Source organism: Lutra lutra, chromosome 16 (genome assembly GCF_902655055.1).
Source record: "Lutra lutra chromosome 16, mLutLut1.2, whole genome shotgun sequence".
Taxonomy (NCBI): Eukaryota; Metazoa; Chordata; class Mammalia; order Carnivora; family Mustelidae; genus Lutra; species Lutra lutra.
The window spans coordinates 15000501-15023939 of NC_062293.1; the positions used below are offsets into that span (position 1 = coordinate 15000501).

The 23439-nt window shown below is 51.0% G+C and overlaps 2 protein-coding genes across 8 annotated transcripts in view; both read left to right on the forward strand.

The window, feature by feature from the left end:
• STRADA (STE20 related adaptor alpha) overlaps positions 1-17548 on the forward strand; it is a 28356-nt gene extending 10808 nt beyond the window's left edge. For 4 of the 6 annotated variants that reach the window (XM_047708540.1, XM_047708544.1, XM_047708543.1 and 1 more), the window contains 9 exons: positions 7796-7898; positions 8566-8687; positions 10334-10442; positions 10561-10684; positions 12462-12633; positions 13163-13267; positions 15164-15405; positions 15724-15766; positions 16049-17548. In XM_047708540.1, coding sequence (XP_047564496.1) covers positions 7796-7898; positions 8566-8687; positions 10334-10442; positions 10561-10684; positions 12462-12633; positions 13163-13267; positions 15164-15405; positions 15724-15766; positions 16049-16201 — 1173 coding nt within the window. In that variant the 3' untranslated portion in view covers positions 16202-17548. Of the gene's footprint in view, positions 1-2199; positions 2229-7795; positions 7899-8565; positions 8688-10333; positions 10443-10560; positions 10685-12461; positions 12634-13162; positions 13268-15163; positions 15406-15723; positions 15767-16048 lie in introns of all 6 variants that reach the window. The other 2 variants (XM_047708538.1, XM_047708539.1) reach the window with 1 other exon arrangement.
• A 1850-nt stretch (positions 17549-19398) lies between these two features.
• LIMD2 (LIM domain containing 2) lies at positions 19399-21871 on the forward strand. Of its 2 annotated transcripts, XM_047708547.1 has the most exons (5): positions 19399-19536; positions 20306-20400; positions 20600-20644; positions 20728-20867; positions 20948-21871. In XM_047708547.1, exons 2-5 carry the CDS (start codon positions 20359-20361, stop codon positions 21105-21107), a joined length of 387 nt encoding a protein of 128 aa, XP_047564503.1. In that variant the 5' UTR covers positions 19399-19536; positions 20306-20358; the 3' UTR covers positions 21108-21871. The 2 variants fall into 2 exon arrangements, with proteins under 2 accessions (XP_047564503.1, XP_047564504.1); XM_047708548.1 differs by lacking the exon at positions 19399-19536 and having other exon boundaries at positions 19615-20400.
• The last annotated feature ends 1568 nt before the right edge of the window (positions 21872-23439 follow it).

The following is a 23439-nucleotide window of genomic DNA, read 5'->3' on the forward strand; positions in this document are numbered from 1 at the left end:
GGTAATGTCACTTTGTTGTGATTTGTTGACTAAGTCAGTTGTAAGGGCAAGTGTAGACGACAGCTCTTCTATTCATTTGGCTCCATTTTGAAACCATGGTTTCCCAAAGATTTGAGGACTCATCTGGCAGTGGACCTTGGCCTGTCTTGATTGTTAGAAAGTCAGTATTTACTTAAAGTCATACTTATTTCTTCTAAGTATTCATCCAGTTGAAAGACATATTCTTAAAGGAAAAAAACTAAGTGTTTAAAAGCTTCTAACCTTGAAGATTTTAAAAATAAAATTATTAGAACGAAGGTAGCAATGATATAAAAGTTTTGGTTTACTTATCAATCTAGTTGACTCATCTTTTCATGGTAGAAATTATGAGACTTAAGAGAACTAAGGAAAAAAAATCTGTCAGGACAAAAATATTAACTGACTTCCTGTTGTAAAATCCACATGCTGATTTCGGAAGTTGTAACCTTGCAATTTTGAGGTTTAATAGGGCCAGGAATTTGCCTTTGATTCTTTTCGAATTGAGCCTTTTCGAGAACCGTGATCTTAATTTTAGGCAAAGAAAATTCTTTTCTACACAAGTAATAGTAGTAGAGCCCCATTCTTTGTGTCTGGACACCAAGACACTCTTCAGCTAAAGAAGCAAGTTATTAGATTGAGAGCATCGGTTGACTGATCCCAAAAAAATACCCTCAGATAGACTTCAATCACTGAGAACTGAAACTTGTTAGTTACTAGGTGATACTTGTTCATTTATTTTCCCTCATGTCACTCAAAGACCTTCCCGAGGAGTATTATTTGTGAACTCTGTCAAAGTATTCTGTTTTAGACAAATGAGAGTTTAGAAAAATGATGAGTTATTTTTGTTTTAGTTCTGAAGATTAAAAATGAGCTGCACAGTAAAGGAAAAGCTAAATGGAAAGAAAAATACTATATTCTGGTCCTGTTGTCATTTTCTTCTAATCATAAATGGAAATACCATGGTTTAAAAGTAGACTTTGGCACTGATGAAAATGGAGTTGGAAGTCCAGTTTACAATTAATTAGTTAAAAATATTCCAGTATATGTGAACTGAATTAAGGATTTTGGTTTCAGCATCTTGAGTGTAGGATCTCTGGCAGACTTTTGACAATTCCCTTGTCTCTGATCTGAGGAGAGTGAAGGGATTGGTCTATACAGCTTGATGAAGTATGTATTATGAGGTTTTATACAACTTGGAATTTGCCTTCTACTCTGTAAGATTGGACTTGATTTCCTTTAATCTATTCACTTGGCTTTAACAGACTGTCTTAAGCAAATGTACCTGCCACTTGTATACCAGAAAACTGATGTCCAAAGCAAAAAAAAAAAAAAAAACAAACTTATTTTGACGAATTGAGGCTAATTTATCTGTGGCCAGTCTCTTCTAACGATACAGTTGGACGCTTTGATTTCTAACTTAAGCTACTTGGAAATATGTGATCATTCCAGTACTTTCCAGTTAAAAATCAACTTTGATGATTTTTCTCACTTTCATAGAATGATAAAAATAAAAAGTACAGATACAGAATTTGTCTGATTTAAGGGGAGGATGTTATTTGAGTTGTCCTCTGCTTTATTTCACCTAGAGTAGCAGAGGGCCAAAAAGCCCTTGCTTTATCTGTATTCAGAATAGAATGCATGTGACTGAAGAATCTAAGTGGGTAACAGTCCCATGTATCCATGTTGCCATATTAAAACATTTTTGCCTTCTTTTTTGAAAGCCTGTTTTCTGGTCCCTGCACTTTCTGGGAAATAGCCACATATCTCTGCAACTTTATATTGAATGTTTTGTTCACAATATAAGACCCTGAAACCAGCCTATTGAAAGTAACATTGTGTGCTGATGGACAGTACATGTAAGACTAGAATTACAGCAGCTGAGTTATACTTGCCAAAGAATACCCAGAGAATAATAGCCTTGCCATCTTTTGAAGACCCAGAGATTCATGTTTAAAACGTCATCTTTGTGTAATGTTTTGATTGTGGGTCTCTCTGTGTGTTAGCTAGTGTTTGTGTGCATGTGTATGTGTTTACACCTAACCCTGTGGGCACTTTTTACCATAATGACTCTTAAGTGGTTCCATAAATAAATGTTGTCCTAAGTGTAATCATTGCTATTGTGAATGTGGATGTGTCTTCTGCTAAAAAACAAAATGCCAACAACCAATTTCTCTACTCCAGAACAGCCTCCGGGTGACACTCGGAGAAAAGTAAGTGACTTTCTAGGTTCTAGCATGATGGCTGTTGCATGGGGATGACTTCTTGTGGAAATTTGTGGTTTTGGTTGGCTTATCATTTTGTGTTTCCGCTTATCTCAATGAGTTGTATTTGTAGTGTGGAAATTCAGGTTTCACCCTGGAAAGATTTCAGTGTGTATTTTGGAAGCTGAAAAAGTCTCAAGCACTTTTTGTCTCTGTCTTGGGGATTAAGGTCTCCTCCCCTTCCCGATCCTACCAGTCCCCCACCACCCCTCCAAAGCAAAGAAAGTTTCAACAATCTAAGATGTGGTTATCTTTTAGTGCCTGGTGGTGCTACATTTTCCATCCAATTAGGTCTATTTGCTAATTGATTTCAGTCCACAGAGATCATACAGAGCTCTACCTCGATTATAGGCCGTACCTCAAATCTACCTTAAAAACAAAACCCCACATTAAAAAGTACAAAACAGAGGTGCATTTTTTTTTATTGGTAAAAGTTGAAAGACTCTTGTCCTGCTTCCTACTCTTGTAGTTCATTTCACCAATGTAACACCAGATGTGCACAGTGTACCAAGCTATTTTGATAACATAAATCAGTGTCTTATAAAGAGAGAGGAAAAGAACCTCCGGGGTTCTTTCCTCTGTACCCCCCCTTCCCCAAAAGACTTCTTGGTCTTTTCAGGTGACAGACTTCTGCACATTTTGCGGGCAGCCCCACAGTTGAAGGATGGTGATGTTGACTAGGAATTTCTGAGCAAAGCTTTGGCAGATTGAAATGTGTTCTAGCCAGGAGACCAAAAAACATTCCCTGTACCATCAGTTAGATATTTGTCCAGAACAGAATGCCCATTATATATAATTTTTATGTTTTCACAGCTGCTGGCATTATGCTGAGAGTTATCCTGTGTGAAACCTGGTGGTGGTGGGGGTGGATATAGCATTTCACAAATATTGTCTTTGTGTGCTCTATTGTACTTCATCTTAAACTCTTTAAACAAAGTTATTTTATGGTCATTTCTGGCTATCAGTAGCTTATGTATTGTCCAAATGCTTCAAAATGAATAAAATGGTTTTCATGGCAGGTGGAACTAAGAAGCTTTGCTAGAATTAGTTTCTCTAGACAATTTGAGATTATACTTCATGCTAATACAACTATGCCATGCTGTGTTTAAAGAGAATTTCATCCTTTTCATCTGAATTTTGGCCTTTTCTAACTCTGAAACAGTATACTGGACTAACCCCCCTTCTTGTGGCAATATCAGACCCGACCTCTTCCTTTTAAAATACTGTCTTTGTTTTCTTGTTTTCCTAAATAAAGGTTGGTTTCTCTCTGAGTTCAGACCTATAAAACATCCACAAACTAGAACTCGCCCATTTTAGGATCATTGCCAGTGAGATGGGAGCAGCAGCCACTAGACTAGTTTATCTCATGCAATTCCCGATTGCCAAGAATTCACATTCCCAATTACCTAAAGAATTTTATTTCCTAAAATGAACACTTTTGAGTCATCTTCTGTAGTCAGCAAAGATAGTAGAAATACTTGCCAAGTTACTACCTAATCATACCAGTAGTTTACTACATCGTTTCCTATCTAGACTCAACGGGCGTGTCCCTAGTGTGTAGCCTACTAGACAGTACGTCTTCTATGCACTTGCAGCAAGGAAGATGGACATAGGTCATAAAAAAGTATCTACCAGTTTTTCCCAAGGGAGTTATTTAAAATGCATTAAATAAGTACTTTTGTCTCACAACTCCAGCTGTCCATCTTTGTCTCTATTTCAAATTACAGAAATATTAAGGAGTTTTCCTAGAAATCAGAGGAGAGAGGACCTTCAAATATATAGTAGTTTTAGATTTGTTCTCATTGGGACTATATTGCTACTTGCTAAAAAATGCAGTACTTCCTTACAGAACAGATTCTGTTCCATAAAGCGCCCCTAGTAACAAGGGATCTATTGAGTGTGTCACATGACAGCAGGTGTTTTCAGTCTGGGTCAATATGTTGAACTCTGTCTCTGGTGGAACTGGCTGGTACATGTCCCCAAGCCTCTTCAGCTCATGGCAATGACAAGGTCATGGGCAGGAGACCTTCCCAGTTCAAACTTGACCCATGCAAACCTGTTTTCATGGGTCAAGTATAGCAAGTTGGGGACGTGGTAAGGGATGTCTTTAGAAGTAGGCAGGGGCCGAGTCACGTGGATCCTCATAGATCAGAGCAGGGACTTAGGGTCTGCAAGCCACCCCCTGAGTTTTATGTTTACTGATAACACCGATGTTATTGAGGAGTAGATTAATACTTCAGAAAACAGGATCCAAAGAAGAACAATAGGTACGGATAGTGAGAGGTAGGAAGTTAAGAAGATGGGACTCAAGACTAATTTAGCTTGCAGCTTGTCAGTTCTAAACAAATGGTAAGGGGCGCCTGGGTGGCTCAGTGGGTTAAGCCTCTGCCTTTGGCTCGGGTCGTGATCCCAGAGTCTTGGGATCGAGCCCCACATCGGGCTCTCTACTCAGCAAGAAGTCTGCTTCCCCCTTCTTTCTGCCTGCCTCTCTGCCTACTTGTGATCTCTCTGTCGAATAAATAAATAAAATCTTTTTTTTTTAGATTTTATTTATTTATTTTGATAGAGAGAGATCACAAGTAGGAAGACAGGCCACCAGAGAGAGAGGGGGAAGCAGGCTCCCTGCTGAGCAGAGAGCCCGATGCGGGGCTCGATCCCAGGACCCTGGGATCATGACCTGAGCCGAAGGCAGAGGCTTTAACCCACTGAGCCACCCAGGTGCCCCATAAATAAAATCTTAAAAACAAACAAAACAAATGGTAAGCTACCATTTCAGAGCTCCTGGTTTGGGCTTTTTTTTTTTTTTTTTTTTTTAAGATTTTATTTATTTGACAGACAGAGATCACAAGTAGGCAGAGAGGCAGGCAGAGAGAGAGAGAGAGGAGGAGGACGCAGGCCTCCCACAGAGCAGAGAGCCCGATGCGGGGCTCGATCCCATGACCCTGGGATCATGACCTGAGCCGAAGGCAGAGGCTTATAACACACTGAGCCACCCAGGCGCCCCTGGTTTGGGCTTTTTGGTCACATTTTGTCCCTTGGTTGTGTATCTCTCACCTGTCTGAGGCACTTGGGAGGTATCTTAGCATTATTCTGAAGACCAGACAGTGTCAAGAAGCTATAATGGCTATCAATGATCCTAGAGTTTGTTTTCAGAGCATTGGAAAATACAGGTAACTATAAAAACTAAAATCAAACCAACCTTAATCATTTATCAAGCTCTTCTTAGGTTTCTCTGTTTTCTTCGTTTTCTCTGTTCCATCTTATTTGTCGAACAGGCGAGTGACCAAACAGTAAGTAGGCAGTAAAAGAGGGAGGAGAAGAACAAAATTCATATTAATTGAATACCTATGAGACACCAGGTAGCGCTAAGCTCTTTCCATATTTCATCTCCTTTCATTGTCACAACAGCCCTATGAACTGGGAATTTATTCCACTAATGAGATAACAGAGACCCTAAGAGTTTAGAGTGACTTACCCAGGGTCACAGAGCAAGTGATAGACCTGAGTTCAAGTTCTGTCTCTCTCTGGTTCCTGATCCTATAGTCTTTGTATTGTACCATTTATCTTGCTTAATATAGCCTTTCCCAAATTATCTTTTCCAAAATTTAACAAAAAGTTCTCTGGATACGTAGATTTGGGAAATGCTAGGTCAAACAAAGTTAAGTTTCCTTACTATAAAACTTCTCAAAACGAGCATCCCTTATGATTCTTCACGAGGAAGAAAATGCTGCCTTTTCTCATTTAACTGAACATGGAAACTGTTTCTGTGTGTTAACTGCCAAGATCAGTGTTTCAGGGGGCCTACTTGGGGGAAAATCTTGCATTAAAACAACCCAGTAGAAGAATGGACAAAAGAAACAAAGAGGCAGTTTCACCTGGGAGAAACCCACATAGCCAACAAATACATGAAAAGATGTTCAACCTCGTTAGTAATCAAGGAAATGTAAATCAAACCCACAATGACATTGGCAACAATGAAGTCTGATTAAGTGATGGAGGAAAATGGACCAAGGAAAACATGCATATAATGCTGGAGGGAGTGTAGATGGGTATAACCTTTTTGGAAAACAATTTTGCATTAGTTTGTAAAATTGATTGTTCATTTGCTCTGTAACATACCAATTCCATTTCTGGGCTTAAGCTTTAGCATAGCTCTTGTATACACACATCAGGAAACACATTCAGGTGGGTTTCCGATAGCACAGTTCATAACAGCAGAACCGAAAACAACCCAAAAAGCCCATTGACACTGGAATGGATAAACTGAGGTAGAGTCTGAGGTAGAGTTGCTAAACACAACAATATGGATGAATCTTAGATACAGAAAAACTGAATTAGAAATTTGCTGACCAGGCTCTCTTCCTTGACGAGATTCCTCTTACTGTCATAGTAAGCGGTGCAAGAGGAAGAACCCCACGTGGTTTCTTTCCCCAGTGGCAGCATGAACTCTTGAAACCAGATGTGCCTGAAACATCAGGGACCCCCTGCCAGGTGGTACCACCAAGCCAAAACATTCTCGACTCACTCTCTTCTGGCTAGGGCCAAGTCTGGGGCCTTTCGTGTGTTCACAAAGACCTTTTCCTAACTAGCGCTCAGGTTTAGGAACCACAGCATATGGAATTTGAGCTGGCCTAAGGTTCTCCATTTCCGTAGGACACACGTCTGAAGAAAGATGATCCAAAAAGAAAGAAAAACATGGTCCCGAAATCATGTAAATAAATTTAGGTCTGGAAGAAGGAAACAGCCTTTTGAGCTGGAAGAAGAGTTGTTGGTCCGCCATCGATTTTGATGGGCTCCCTTCTTCTGGACCTCGAAGGCCAGAGGTGTGATGCCCCACATCCTAACTGGCAGAAGTCCCGCTTCATGTGTAGCAGGAACAAGGACGCGGGTCACTTCTGCCACCTGGGATGATGGCTGAGACCTGACAGTTCTGTCCCTTGCCTGCAGTCATGTGTGCTGACTGATTTTTTTTTTTTTTTTTTTTTTTGCTTTCCTTGGAAATGTCAGGGAATAATTGGTCTGGGCTCTTGGTTTGCTAAAGAGTAGATTTCTTATGGCCACATTTTCCCTATACCAAGATTCAGCACGTGACCTTTGGAATCTTGCGGTCAGGACCATAAAATAGGAACCCCTCCCCCACCTCTCCATCCTGCATCTCTTTTATAAACATGGTTTTCTCCAGACATCCTGCCCCCAGATAAGAATTTCACAGTTTTTAGCAAATAAGCCAGTTGTTGGAATGGACAAGCAAATCAATAGTCGACTGAAACTGGGCCTGTCCCCCACCCCCATTCCTATATAGTACTCACATTTACTGGCTCTGATATTAGAGCTGGTGACTACATTGAACACTGGTGTTTTACATTTCTCATTGAATAGTGCTGGAACAATTTCTTTGCCCCAGAGTCAGAATTTGTGTGGTTAGATGCCAGTCTCCTCGTGGGTCTGAATTGCCACCTCCCACTCCCATCCCACACCCAATTTTCTCTTATTAACCTATTTTTCTTTTTCTTTAGACCAATGAAGCGAGCTCAGAGTCGATAGCATCCCTCTCTAAACAGGAGATCATGAGTAGCTTCCTGCCGGAGGGAGGGCGCTACGAGCTACTCACCATCATAGGTAAAGTCCAGGGACTGCCACTCTCGGGCTCCAGGGTCTCCTCTGTGCCCCCCCCTTCCCCAAAATGAATGTGTGCCAGAAGCTGTGAGCTAGTTAGTAGGACTCAGGGTGACAAATTTGGGGGTCTCCTTTGCTTTTGTCTTCCAAGTATGGGAAAAGAGCTCTTGTTACCAGGAGAGAAACTCTTTTGCAGTTTTTCCTTTTTGGCTTAGACAATACATCAGACAATACATTTCTGATGTCCTGCACCATAGTCAGTTCGAATGGTTGGTGGAGGAGGAACTGAAAGGAGACAAATCAAGAAATGTCAGTCATGAGGGTAACAGTAGTGACAGTTTTAACTTGAATCTCCTTTTTAGATCACGTCTCTCTTTTTTTTTTAATTTATTTTTTATTTTTTTTTAAAGATTTTATTTATTTATTTGACAGAGAGATCACAAGCAGGCAGAGAGGCAGGCAGAGAGGCAGGCAGAGAGAGGAGGAAGCAGGCCCCCCGCTGAGCAGAGAGCCCGACGCGGGGCTCGATCCCAGGACTCCCGAGATCATGACGAGAGCCGAAGGCAGCGTCTTAACCCACTGAGCCACCCAGGCGCCCCTAGATCACGTCTCTTTAAGGCAACCTTTGTTGCTGTTGTCCTTGTTTATGGCCATTCCCCTTTTTTTTTAGGCAAAGGATTTGAGGACCTGATGACCGTGAACCTAGCAAGGTACAAACCAACAGGAGAGTATGTGACGGTGCGAAGGATTAACCTGGAAGCCTGTTCCAATGAGATGGTGACATTCTTGCAGGTAATAAAATGTGAAAGGAACACTGGAAGGGTGGGCTCTTAGGTCCAGTAGTAATCACAGGACATCTCTTACATGTGTCTTCTGAAAGTAGCTGGAAGAAAACAAAGGTGGACTAAACCGAGACGTTACAGAAACTCTTAATGAAGAATCCTGGGATTTTGGCACTAAGGATTCTATAAATCTGCTCAGGCCAATTTATAGTCCCCTCCTCTTCTCCAAAGACTGCTTTGTGGCTCATTTATTCACTTGTTCACTATTCAGAGAGGCTAAGTAACTTGCCTGTGGTCACACACACTTGTATGTGGTTGAGCCGGGATTCAAACCCGGGCAGTCTTGTTCCAGATTCAGGGCAGCCTGCTCTGCCACAACAGCCGTGTTCCAGCTCTCATCATCCTGTTGGCCCAAGGTTCCTTTCTGTTGGAGAAGCAAGTAGCTGCCCTCTTGTTAAACAGGGAGAGAGAGACCACAGATCTGGTAGCTGGCCGGGGGCTAGACTCTCCTTCACTGGCGCAGGCCTGCACTGAGAACCCCGGAGATCCAGGCCCTGGGTCGGTGTATTTTCAGCGGTGGACGTGCAACCTGTCCTCCTACTTCATTCATAACGTGTCTCTGAATTCATGCTCATCTGATGGTGCTCTAATACCCACCCATTCGTGTGGTGGGAGCAGTTTTGTGGGTCTGAGGATGGAACTGAACGTCAGTCCCAGCTTAGTTATTTGGGAAGAAAGATATTTGAGTTTATTCTAGAGCATGTTGGACTTTAGGATTCTTTTTTAATTTTCTGGAGCAGTGGACAGGTAGAAGGTATAGCTTCTTTGACCTTAGCTCATATCCCATCTCAGGACCCTGGAGTGTCTGTAATTCTTTCATCCAAATTTATTTTAAAATCCCATAGGTCTGGGGCACCTGGGTGGCTCAGTCATTAAGCATCTGCCTTCAGCTCAGGTCATGATCCCAGAGTCCTGGGATTGAGCCCCACATGGGGCTCCCTGCTCAGCGGGAGGCCTGCTTCTCCCTCTCCCACTCCCCCTCTTGTGTTCCCTCTCTCACTGTGTCTCTCTCTGTCAAATAAATAAATAAAATCTTTAAAAAAAAAAATCCCATAGGTCTGACACTTTCCATAACTGCTCTCCCTCCCGGGTTGCTGGAGAAGCCCCTTCGGATATCTAGTAGTTACCGTTTGCTCTCTGGTGCTTTGTTTCCTTGTTCTGTCCATTACAACATTTTCCTTTACAATGGGAAAACATTCTTTGTTTCCTTACCTTAAAGAGGAGTTCTGTGCCTTGGCCCTTGAAGACGAGCTAAGCTCTAAGCTCATGACTTCCTAAGTCTTCAGTCAGTAGTTGGTTCTCGATTCTGAGGTGGCGAGCTGGGACCCTTGATTGTGCTGTTGGCAGTTTCCCTGCAGGCGGGGAATTTTTCTTGAGGCTTTTAAGATCGGCTGCCGGAGCCAGACTCAGGCAGAAGCTGGCAGAGCAGTGCTGGGCTCCGTGTGGAGACCGCAGAGCCTGGCCTGTCTCCTCTGGCTGGCCTCTGGCGCAGGCTGCTCCCAGGACTCTGAGAAGAGCTCCGGAAGTACTAGGTCGCCATGTTATTCATGGCGTCTAGCGCGCTTGATTCTGACTTCCCCTTACCATTGCTTTCAGGGGGAGCTTCATGTCTCTAAACTCTTCAGCCATCCCAACATCCTGCCATATCGAGCCACCTTTATTGCAGACAATGAGCTGTGGGTTGTCACATCATTCATGGCGTATGGTGAGTGGGACATGGGTCCTGGCAGAGAGGTGTTCTGGGAGCTCTGTTGTCAGCTGGCTCATGTGCAGTTTCCCTTCTCTGTTACCCTTCCCCTGGCCCCCACGACTGTTTTCTTCAGGTTCTGCCAAGGATCTCATCTGCACACACTTCATGGACGGCATGAATGAACTGGCGATTGCTTACATCCTGCAGGGGGTGCTCAAGGCCTTGGACTACATCCACCACATGGGATACGTACACAGGTGCAGTCACGGGCACAACCACCCCTTCCGAGAGCGCATGAGCCCTCGAGGAAACAGTGGGAGGTTGAAGTTAGTGACGTCAGAGTTTAAACCAAGGCTCAGCATCCTGTCCTCGCCTCTGACTTGGTAGACAGAGCATTTGGTCTGTCAGTTCTAACTTTCTCTTTACTGAGTGGCTTGGTCCTGAGAAGAACATCTGTCACGGACCTCTGCACCCCCACCCCTTGGAGCACCCAAACTGGTGTATGTGCCCCAAAGTCAGCCCTATGCCGAGAGGCCCGGGGGAAGGCAGGTTGCTTAGTAGATGGTATCAGGACAAGCAGCTCACAGTAGGGAAGATAATGAAACTGGACCCCTATCTAACTCCACATACAAAGGAGCAGTTCAGATGGACTCAGTGTCTGATGTGAAACTACAGACTTAGATAGAAGGAAATGCTTTTGTGACCTGAGGCATCGAAGACTGTCTAGATATTTTAGAAGTACAAAACATAAAACAAACAAATTGACAGATTTGATTATATCACGATTAAAGATCTCTCTCCAATGAAGGACATCAGGAACAAAATTAAGAAATGGGTGACAGGGTGTGAGATGTAAGCTTTGTGTAAAACACACAGGAGTTGTGTAACAAAGAAATCCTGTGCATCAACAAGAAAAGGATGGCAAAGCAATAGAAAAAAGAGCAAATGGTTTGAAGTTTATAAAAGAGGAAACCCAAAGGACTAACTGTTGTATGAAAAGATGCTCAAAGCTGGCAATAATCAGAAAAGCAAATTAAGGGGCGCCTGGGTGGCTCAGTGGGTTAAGTCTCTGCCTTCAGCTCAGGTCATGATCTCAGGGTCCTGGGATTGAGCCCCACGTTGGGCTCTCCGCTCCGCGGGGAGCCTGCTTCCTCCCGCCGCTCTCTGCCTGCCTCTCTGCCTACTTGTGATCTCTCTCTCTCAGTCAAATGGATAAATGAAACCTTTAAAAAAAAAAGAGAGAGAAGAAAATTAAAACAGGATGTTGTCACCCTGTACACCTGAGATGGGTGTAGGGTGGAGGCTGGAGGAGGCCCAAGGCAGTGAGGAGATGGGGTCTCCTGTCCACACAGTGGAAAATGCCCTGATGGCCGGGGTCGCTCGGGACTGGGACCATCAGTGCTGCTCCAGGTGGACACCCCAAAGAAACCCTCAGGGGACAGGTGTGGGTGTCATCGTTCCCATTCATGTGGGGTTAGAGGCAGCGTGAGTGCTCCTCCCTGGGAGAGCGGATGAGTAAAAGTGTTAGAACCTGGCCCAGAGTACGGACAGCAGTTAGGAGCAAAGCTTAGTTGTACGCAGGGGGCGATACAGAGGGATCTTATAAACAGCACTGAGAGGTGAAGGGAGAATGGGAGGGATAGCACAGCACTGTCAGGTAAATTGAAAATATATGCATACAAAATCATGCTACACTTTATAAGAATACCTACAAACAAAAGTATAGATTGAAGGCAGTAGATGGCAGGGGAAGCAGTGGTCTGGGAGCATAAAAGAGAACTTTAGCAAAATATAAGTAAGTTTTAAAATCTGGTGATATGTAAATTGGGTCATGCTACTTTCTCTTTTCTCATGTATGTGTTATATACATATAAATATGTGTTTATGTATAAATGGCATGAATATATACATGTGTAAGACACACAGCCAGACGCTGCTAAGGAGAGAGCTGACTGGAGCTAGTAGGTGACGATCAAAGGTTTGCGGTGTGAGGGGCTCTGGCTGCCCCATGACACCCTCTCCCCGCCCTCCCAGGAGTGTCAAAGCCAGCCACATCCTGATCTCGTCCGACGGGAAGGTCTACCTCTCTGGTTTACGCAGCAACCTCAGCATGATCAGCCACGGGCAGCGGCAGCGTGTGGTCCACGACTTTCCCAAGTACAGTGTCAAGGTTCTGCCTTGGCTCAGCCCAGAGGTCCTCCAGCAGGTCTGTGCACTGAGTCCTAAGGAGCCCCCATCCCTCACCAACTCAGTGTCCCAAGGGAGCCTTCAGGAATTTCCCGGGATGGGGGTGCTTCGCTTCTAGGTGGAGTGAGGGGGTCTAGAGGGAGGGGTTCCCTGTTGGCAGGTAGACCTGGGAGGCCTCTCAGTGTGGGTGTTGGGCGCCCATTGCAGATGGTGTTGTTTCCCCTCTGTGGGGTCCCAAACTGGGCCGAATACTATTTCAGTCCCCATCAGAGGCCTTCCCATCTTATAGGAAGAGTGAGCATTTTGGAAATAGTTGGTGCTCTCCACACCCCTCCCCTAAGCAGGAGCATAGGGCCCCACATTTCTTCCTTCTTGTTACACAGCATCAAACATTCCTTCCTTTAAAATATCAGCTACTCTTCGGTAGTAAGGAAGAGGAAGGCAAGGAAAGTGTGCTGGATTGGAGACAGGCATTCTGTTCCTCTCCCCCATGCCCTTCTCAGGCTATAGATGGAGTGATCTGTGGGGTTTTTTTTCTCCTGATTTAGAATCTTCAGGGTTACGATGCCAAGTCTGACATCTACAGTGTGGGAATCACAGCCTGTGAGTTGGCCAATGGCCACGTCCCCTTTAAGGATATGCCTGCCACCCAGGTGAGCCTGCAGCCTGGTTTCCTTCTTGCCTGCCCCCCTGCATGCCTTCCCCTGCTGTGGAAGGGGACCCCAGGGGAGGAGAGCTCAGGAGCAGGCCCACTGCTCACTTCTGTAGGGCCTGGAGCACAAACGGAGGCCCACGTGTCATGTGTCTGTTTAGATGTATAAATCAAGCTAACACATTTTTATAAATTTATAAAATATATGCTATCCTCCTACTTTGATAAATATACCTGGAAGTTCTGTTTCTAAATTATAGTTCTCAGACTCCTCAGGTTCTGTGCTACCTGCTACCACATTTTGGCCAATACCTTTGGAACCTTTGGCTTACAAATTCAATTTCTTTTCATGCCCCTTACAACAACTGCCCTTTGGTCACTCCTTGGCACGCACAGCCAGTGGCATCGTGTACCTTTGGGAGACAGCCTGGGGGAGAGGCTTATCCAGGCCTTATCAAGTCCAGGAAGCAGACTTGGGATAGCTGGGCAAGGATTACCTGAGTTCCAAGTACCCTGGAGCATGATCTAAAACTGGGAGGGGGATTTGGCTCTGAGTGAGCCTGTCCTTAAGCCCACAGAATGCCCTATGGGAAAAGGGGCACTTAGAGAATGGCCAGAGGGGAGCTCTGTAGAGCAGGGGTCCCAGGGAGGCTTCTAGGAGGAGGTGACATTTGAGCCTTGAAGGCAGATATGTGAAGAATGGGAAGTAGAAGGAAACTCTTGGCTAGAAGGAACAGCATGTGCAAAGATCCAGAGTCAAGAAAGGATAGGATCTGGGGAATGGCGATAGTTACAAATAGCTTAAGTACAAGGCTGCTGGGTGATGTGACTGGAGAAGGAAGCCAGAGCAGATCCTGAAGGACTTTGTGTGCCACGCCAGGGCATTTGGTTCCTGGCCCAAAGTATGTGGAGAACTGCTGGTGGCTTCTGAGCCCAGAAGCGAGAGCCTCAGATGCGTTTTGTTAGATCACTACAGCAGGTAGATTAGACCTAGCAGACTAGTTAGGAGGGTTATAGAAACATACCTAAGGAATCCAGAAAAATCTAAGACCATCGCAGAAAGGAGCTCTGGGAAAGTGAAAGGCTATGCGAGGTGAACAAGAGGTATGGACCTAGAAATAGCATGGTCCAGTAGCACTTTCTGGGATTGTGGGAATTCCTTATCTGTGCTGCCCAGTACGGTGGCCACTTACAGTGTGGCCAGTGAGATGGAGGAACTGAATTATCAGCCAAATTTAAATTCACTTAAGTATATACAGCTGCCTGTGACTGATGGCAGCCGTATTAGGCAGAACAGCTCTAGAGAACCTTCCAGGTTTCTGGCCCCGCACTTCACAAGGGCAACCCTAAGGACGGCAGTCCCTGAGGTGGGGCTGGTTTTGCTCATGTAGAGCCCGAGGACTTCAGCCCCGCAGCCCTAGCGGAGCCTGCCCCCAGGGCTCCTGTGTAGCCTGCCACAGGGACAGCCCGGGGCAGGGTGGGGCGGGCGCCACGTAACGCACCCCTTTGGACCCAGAGGGGCACCACAAATTGGGAGCCAGGCTCCAAACAAAATGACCTGATGGCCGCCTTCACTCTAGGGTGGGGGCTCTATGGTTGGAAGGCTGTGATCACGGTGTCTTATAAACGGGAGAGGAGACTGGGAGCCCCTTCCTCGCAGCCGTAGTCGGGGGGTGCATTTCTTTAAGGCCCTCTCCTTGGCAGTTTGGCCTAGCTAAGGGATGGCTGCTGAGCCTGCGACCCGCATTGCTTTTGAAAAATCAGACTTACCCCTCTTCTCTTTTCTCTACTCCCCCAAGCCAAATTTGTATTTTGGGAAAAGTGTATTTGTAAGGAAACGCTATAGATCTCCCAGGGGCCCCCAGTTCAGCCCGGGTCCCGGCTCTGTCCTCCCCAGATGCTGCTGGAGAAGCTGAACGGCACAGTGCCCTGCCTGCTGGACACCAGCACCATCCCCGCTGAGGAGCTGACCATGAGCACCTCGCGCTCAGCAGCCAACTCGGGCCTGAGTGAGAGCCTGGCCCCCAGCACCCCCAGGACCTCCAATGGCGACTCGCCATCCCACCCCTATCACCGCACCTTTTCCCCTCACTTCCACCACTTCGTGGAGCAGTGCCTTCAGCGCAACCCAGATGTAAGGTATCCTCTCCGGGCTGAGATGGGCTTTTGGGGGAACATGGAGGATTGGCGGGCGGGGGGGGGGGGGGTTGAAGGCCGAGTTCAAGAGGACGCATCTGTCCCGGAAAGGGCTGGGTTCCTGGAGGAGTCCCGAGCCCCTGTGGCCGGAGGGATGAGCACAAGGGTTTACTAAGAAGCCAGCCTGGGTGGCTCTGGCTGTCGTGTTTCCGGGGGCTGAGGGAAGAAGTAGAGATTGCCTGAGGATAAGGTGTAAGCAGCAGGGGTTGGGAAGTCTGGGGCACAGGGATGATGCTGGTCTCTCTCCCGCCTTCTCTACAGACCAAGTGCCAGCACCCTCCTGAACCATTCTTTCTTCAAGCAGGTATAAAGCACTTTCCCGAGGCTCCCTGGGGTGGTTTTTCCCTTGCCTGTGCTTGCAACCACCCTGCACCACCTTTGCTTTGGGATCCTTAGTGTGTATTCTCTCCTCCTCCCTTTGAGTCAGAGCAATGGCCCTGTTTCCGAAGCCCCTTAGAGGCGCCGCTCCTTCCTCTCCTAGAGATTTTGGGCTCTAACAGGCCAACTGTCATGGGGCCACTTGGCCCCATGCTGTCCTGGGAACCAGAGCAACGGCATCCACCCCTAACTGTCCCTCCTCCCTCAGATCAAGCGACGCGCCTCAGAGGCCTTGCCTGAGTTACTTCGCCCCGTCACCCCCATCACCAATTTTGAGGGCAGCCAGCCTCAGGATCACAGCGGGATCTTTGGCCTGGTAACAAGCCTGGAAGAGCTAGAGGTGGACGACTGGGAGTTCTGAGCCTCTGAAGAACGTTCACATTCTCCGTCCCGGGTCGCATGAGCCCCGGGGGCCCTTCCCGAGGGCTGGCCACATTCCCACCCTCCTGGGTGCAGATTGGGTAGAAAGGACATTTCTGCCACCAGAGTTGGCCGCTTACTCACTGGGAGAGAAATTCCTGAAGAGAAACCTTCTTTACTGCTCCGGGACTTCTGAGACACAAGGGAATCCCAGCAACCAGTGATCAGAGAGGCCGGGAAGCTGACATTCCATCCTGGGAGCTCAGGCGACCTCTTCAGAAGGAAGAGATGCTATTCTGGCCCCAGAGGGCCGAAGGCCAAGCCCAGGGTTTGACTCTTTGACCCAGGGGACTGTGGGACTTCCTCTTCTCACTCTTGCTGTCCTACCAGGCTGTTCCATTCTCTTCCCCCAGACCGCGCCCTAACGACTGGAACGAAAGGAAGGGCATTTTTTTCTTGCTAAGCACCACATGAAGGGGACAGTCCCTCCTCATCCCTCTCATTGCTTGGGCTGCAACATCTAGAACTTTCCCATAGTTCATTGTGTGGTTCACCCCTTCCCCACCAAGAGTCCATCTTACTGCCTTCTGCCGGCTGCCTTGAGGCTTTCTCCAAGGCCACAATGCCTTGCCTAGCCTGAGGATTTAAGTCCTTATGCCGCTTTAGTTTCATCGCCACAACAAATTAAAATTTTTGGAGAATCCACTGGAGAGTGGCATTGCTGTGTGCCAGCCATATAGTCACCCAGTCCACATTCTCTGTCCCAGAGCGGTCCCAGGAGCGCACGCAGAAGCATGGCTGTAACCACTTCCATTAAGAAAGCCTCACAACAGACACAGAGCTGTCTCCCCACATCCAGAAATGTGAGGCTATTCATTTTAGCCTGCGGCCATCCATCAAACCACTTTGGGGCTGGAAAGGTCTAGGTGCCGAAGACTAGCCCTTCCGCAGGCCCCACTTCGAGGCCACTAGGAGTGGAGGCAAAAGAGGCTCATCTTTGGCAGGGAGGGTTTTGTTCTGTAACATGACTTGCAGTGTCTTCTTACCCCTGGAACTAATACCCAAAGAGCAGGTAACCTAAGACTGTCCCCTCTCTGTCATCCTGGCTGGTGGCCAATGAGGCTGGGCAAGGGGGTGATTCCGCCCAGGGTCTCCATGGTGCTTCCCAGCCTGCATGGGCACCTTCCCCCCTGCCCGTCCCTTAGGGGTGAGGCACCCTTCTCTGGCTCAGGCACTAAAAATGTCAGATTAAGGAAGTGCCCCCTCCCTCTTCTCTAAAGCTGCTTTGAACCCTCAAATGCTCTCAATTTCCCTTCCCTCAGAAATTTTAATACCAGTTTAAAAACGATCAATAAAACCTTCCTTTGGGCAATCACAGGGGTTGAGGTAGAGGGAATGGATACCCACAGTGAGGCCGAGTGGGGAGGCCAGGTCACCTTTGTTTCCAGCCTTCCTCCTAACCCCTGCCCAGCTCATCTTCTCTTTAGACCTCAAGTTCCCTTTTCTCAACACCATTATCAGCCTGTTTTCTTTCCTTCTGAGCTGCTTCACCTGTGGTCAGCTCATACTCCGGGCCCAAGCTGCTGCTTCTGTGGGGGCTGCGCAGTTGCCCCTGCAGACTCGTCCTGGGCAGGGGAGGGGGCCGGGCTGCCTGCTGCTCCCGGTGCTCCCAGTGCCGGTGAGGGCCGCACCTTCCTGCATCAGGGCAGCCGCCTTTGAGAATCTGGTGGCCGCTGTGCACACTGCCAGGAAAGATGCACATAAACACAATTTCAGAAGTGTCACACGCGCGCGCACACACCCCAGCCGGGGAGTCCTGGGCCAGCATCTCCACCCATACGTAAATCTTCCTCCAGAGAGGGGCAGGAGGCCGGGGAGGAAAAGCTGAGCGCCGCCTGGGAGCCCTGAGGGGCCCTGCGGGAGCCGAGGGAACGGACTCGGGGCTGGGGAAGCCTGCCGCCTCCCCGGCCTCCCCCGCCGGGCACGGGGGCGCTGAGTTGTTCCGTTCCCTGGCGCGTGTGTGGGCCGTGCTCTGGAGCCACTAGTTCTATTCCTGCCACAGTGTGGGAACAAGCTATGTTTAGGGCTGTTTGGGAACAGCTTCCAGCCAGACGGCAGGCAGAGCCCGCCAGTCCCTGGGGCGAACGAGACCCGGGTCTCCCGGCAGAGATCCCTCCAGGAAGCCGCTGCCCCACGTGCGCAGCACGGCCGAGCGCTACCCCCACCAGTGGGTGCCGGTCACCTGCCTCCTGCGCGCCTCCGACCTGTCGGGGGGCGGGGTGTGCTGGGGGCGCGGCTTCTGGCGCCAGCCCTGCTGCTCTCGCTTTGTTCCTTGGAACCAGGCCTCTCCCTTGTGTTAAGTGGGGTCAGGGTGCGCCGAGATTCGCTTGTCTGAAGGATGGAAATCTCGAAGGCCACGGCGCCCGCCCGCAGGAACCGGGGGTTCCTACGGCCGCAAAAACCCGCCACAGAAACGCTTCAGGACGGCGGGCCTTGGAGCCTCCCGGGGCCCTCGTCTATGGGGTCGCAGGAGAAAGCGCTGAGGGGTGGTGGTCCCGCCGGACCCCTCGTGTAGCCTGGGGGCAGAGCACGCGGACGCCGGGCCTCGCAGCCTCGCGTGGCGTGACCGCGTGCCGGCCGCCGCTACCTTCTAACTCCCGCGGCCGAGCCGGGGCGGCCTCTGGCGGCGGGAGGACTGAGCGGCCGGAGGGGGCGTGGGATCCCGGACGGGGCCGCCCCCGCGGGGTCTGTCAAACCGCAGGGCCCACGGAGCGCTGGGCCCGCACGAGGGCCAACCGGGGGAAACTGAGGCAGCGAAAGGCCCTGGAGCGCCCCAGTGATCCTTTCCCGCCGCAGGGGCGTCGCCGGGAGCGCCGTTTGTCCCGGGACCCCAGGCGTCTCAACCTGAACTCGTCCTCGCCCTGAGGCGTGCGATACACTCCCGCTCCGGGCCTTGCCTGGGTCCGGAGCGGGCCGACGGGGCTGCCGGCTTCTCGAGGCCGGCGAGCGCGGGGCCCGCGGGGACGGTGCGAGTGCCCGGAGCGCGGGGTCGGGGCGGGGGCCAGACAAAGGCAGGGGACCGAGAGCGAGGGAAAGACAAAGCACAGAGGGGGTCGGCGGCGGCGCCGGGGCCCCGGAGGCGGCTCCGGGCGCGGCGGAGCCAATGGGCGGGCGCGGGGCGGGGGCCGGCGGGGGCGGCGCCGCGATAAGGCGGTGGCGGCGGCGGCCGCTCGGGGACCACTGGCAGCGGCGGCAGCTCGCGCCCGCGCCCTCCTCGCACCCGAGGCGCCCCCCGGAGACAGACCCCCCCGCCCCGCGGCCCAGGCCGGGGCCCCGGTGAGACCCGCGGGCGGGCCGGGGAGGGGGCCTGCATCCGTCTCGCAAACCCGGGCGCCGAGGTGGGGGTGCGGGCGCAAGGACCGACGCTCGCGGGGTCCCGACGCCCAGCGCCCCCGCCCGTCGCTCTCGCCCGGGACCCCGAGGCCAGCGGCCGCCCTCCCGGGCGGGCCTCCGAGCGAGGACGCAGCCGAATCCCTCTGGCTGCGTCCGCGGGGGTCCCGGGTTTGGGGTCCGGTCCTCGCGGGCCCGGGGGCGAGAAGCGGGGCGCGCGGGCGACGGGTCTGCCGGGCGGGGCGGGCGCGCAGCCCCGGGAGCGCTGTCCAGGGGCTGGGCCGGCCGAGCGGGGGGCACCGGCGGCCTCGGCAGCGTTGGGCCGGGGTCAGGGCGGGCCAGCGGATTCTCACCGAAGCCCCGCCCGGCCCGCCCGCCCCTGACCTCCCCTAGTCCAGGCGGGGTCCGGAGCCACAGGGCACCCACGGCGGCTGCGCGGCGCCCCCTCCCCCGGCCGCTCCCGGCTAACTCTGTTCTTACCCCGACACATGGTTCCACTCAGGGATCTCTGTCTCTTGGGGAGCAGCGTGGGGGGCGGGCGGGCGAAAGGGGGAGGTGGGTGAGGGGCGGAAGTGGCAAGACCCAGAGCAACAGGAAATGACTTAGGGAAAGTCCCAACCGCAGCCCCCCAGCCCCCTGCCTGTAAACACTCCCACCCCACCCTGCAGGCTAGGGAAGGGCTTGTGGGGCCCGACCGACCGACTTCCCCTTGCAGAACCCAGCGGGTGCCGCGTCTCCACCTGGGGCCTCCATCACCCCCACCGAGCCATGTTCCAGGCTGCAGAAGCCGCCCAGGCCACCCCCTCTCATGTAGGTGATCAGCGGGGCGGGAGGGCTCTTCTCCTTCAGACGTCTGGCCTGGGGTGAAGGGGTGAGGGGCGGCAGGTTTGTCACCCGTTGCCCCGACCCGCCACCCCCACCCCGCCAAGTGCCTGGGTTCTGAGTTGGTTACCGCAGCCATGGTCTGGGGCATCCCTCTGACCTGGCCCTGACTGGCCGTCTCCCTTAGGAAGCCAAAGGCAGCGGTGCAGGCAGCACTGTCCAGCGCTCCAAGGTAGGGGCCCTGAGAGTGGAGTGTTGGGGGGAAGAAGGGTTGGGCATGGGTCAGGCCCCTGGCTGACTCTCTCCCCCCAACAGTCCTTCAGCCTTCGGGCCCAGGTGAAGGAGAGCTGTGCCGCCTGCCAGAAGACCGTGTACCCCATGGAGCGGCTAGTGGCCGACAAGCTCATTTTCCACAACTCTTGCTTCTGTTGCAAGCACTGTCACACCAAGCTGAGGTGCGCCCTTGCCCTGCCCCTGCCCTCGCCTGCCAGCCCTGACCTGACCTGACCTGACCACAGTTGTTCTGCTTCTGCAGCCTGGGCAGCTACGCCGCACTGCATGGGGAGTTTTACTGCAAACCCCACTTTCAGCAGCTGTTTAAGAGCAAAGGCAACTACGATGAGGGCTTCGGCCGGAAGCAGCATAAGGAGCTTTGGGCCCACAAGGAGGTGGACTCCGGCACCAAGACGGCCTGAGGCCCCTCTGCAATCCACTGTCTCTGTAGAAGAGGGCCTGGAGAGGGGCAGTGGGAAGGGTGGGAAAGAGATTGGACCTGGGCTTGGGTTGGGGGGGCAGGGTGGGATGGGGATAAAGCCATCTTGCTCAGGCAGAGGGTTGGGGGGCAGGGCTCAGCTCCAGGGTTCCTTCATTCTCCCTGGGGCCAGGGTGGGGGGTCGTTTGGGAACCAGGATTGGGTTTTGCTCACCGCCCTGCTTCTGACTTCTTTCATTCTACCCCACCTCACCCCTGGCCCCCTGGGAGGCCCCCAGGCCCAGCTTCCCTATCTAGGTGCCTTTTCTCCAGCAAGGAGTCACCATGCCCGCTCAGGGTCCCAACCTCCCTCACTGCCACCTGGGGCCCTCTGGGGCCTCCATGTCTCCCCATCTACCTCTGCCCTTAGCCTGGTTCTGAGCCATGGAGACGGGAGGAAGGAGAGCCAGTGAGCCCTGGCTGGGCCTCACAGAATGCCCACGAGGGCCCTGGGGGTGGGGTGGGGAGGGGGAAGTGGATTAGCCCCGCCCTCCCCTGAAAGAAGAGGCGGGGCATGCCCAGTGGGGCTTGGGACCCATCTTGCACCATCGGAGTCAAGAAGCAGAAGCTAAAGCACCTGCCACGCTGAGAGCCACAGAGACTGGCTGGGGTCTGGCATGGGCCACGCTCCTCTCCTCTTGTCCCCCGTTGCTGCCGGTTCTGACTGTTGTGATCAACCCTGTTTTAAACATGTTTTAACAGATTCTGACTCTGTATTATGTGGCCTGATGGGGCAGTGGGTGGGGGTGGGGGCTTTGTGGCAGGAAGGATGCAGACTTATGCAGAAGTGACGGGGACATGGTCAGCCCAGAGCACTCCTGGCCTTGATTGGGGTGGGGGGTGGGGCTCGTGACGGGTGTGAAGGAAATGATGCCAGCCTGAGAAAAAGAGGGGGTGCTCTTTTTTCCAACAGCCAGGCCTCCGTGCTGTCATAACCAGAGTGGTTTTAGAACAGAAATTCCACTTTGCTTCTCAGCCTTGGGTCGGTTACAAGAGGGTCAGGACAGCTGGCTCAGTCGGTAGAGGATACAACTCTTGATCTCAGGGTTATGAGTTCAAGCCCTGCACTGAGTGTGGAACTTACTTTAAAAAAAAAAAAAAAAAAAAAAAAAGAGGGTCAGGCCATCAGTAGGTGATGGGATATGGCCTCACTGCCTTTCAGTATACTACAAGGCAGGACCCTTCTGCTGAGTCCTTGTCTGGAACCCCCTTGCCCTGGAAATCAGCAAAGGATGGTGGACACCAGCAGATTCAGCAAGTACTGTTGAAAGTTCTCTAGCTCACTGTGTCCTTCCCCATCTGTCATCTTCCCCTTGCTTTTTCAAGCTCTGGAGTAGGACAGCCATAGTCACCATCTCAGGTAGTCCAAGGAGAAAACAGCTTAGCTGCTACTCTGAGGGACAATTTTACACCAGGGCAAGCAAAGCCAACCTGGAGGCCCCGAGACACCCCTACCCTGAGCGGATTGTATGCGGGAAGTCCGGGATGTCTGTCCCAGACCCATCTGTTCTGATTTCCCCAAACTGTCCGTGGGGGACATGAACTGGTGGAGCCAGAGGGCTGACTCCTGGGGGACATGCTGCCACTGCACCCGATATAAGACCGTATGTTCCTAAGTGGTGCCATGCCCATAGGTCAGGGTAGGGAGTGGGTACTCAAACTGGTGGCAGATGGGCCACTGTGCTGTGTGAAGTAGACGCTGCCCCTTGCAGCAGAGCTGCGTCTCAGCAGAGATGGCACTGGGTCTTCAGCATGAGGAGCACCGAGAGGCTCATTCAAAGCTGGCCCAAATTCAGCACCGGAGGCCTCAGATGGGGACAAGGGCAGTCTCTCCTTGCTCTGAGTTAAGCACCAGCCGCCGATAGGCCAGGGGAAGATAACAGAGATGTGGCTCCTGGAGATGACTGAGCCCTGCCCTGCAGAACACGGCTCAGCGGAGGACTTCCCTGCCCTGAGAAGACTCCTAGATGCCATGAAGTTCTGGAACCCAGCCACTGGTAACACTTGCGTCAGGGGTGGCTGACAGTACCAGCTTGATAATCAGTCCTGACAGAAGCACCCTCAGCAGAGCTCCTGAAAGTGGGGAGAGAAGGGAACCACCTCTGAGCTAGCAGTGGTATCAACCAAGTCATCCCTGCCTAGGACGCTGCTTGGAGTCATTTCACGTTCTCTGCTGAGGGACCCAAGCTGGCTACCAGGCACCATACCTGCTCCTCCTGGGAAAACACCTACTCTCTCCACGCCCCACTTGGAAGCATTGCCACAGGACCCCTTGGG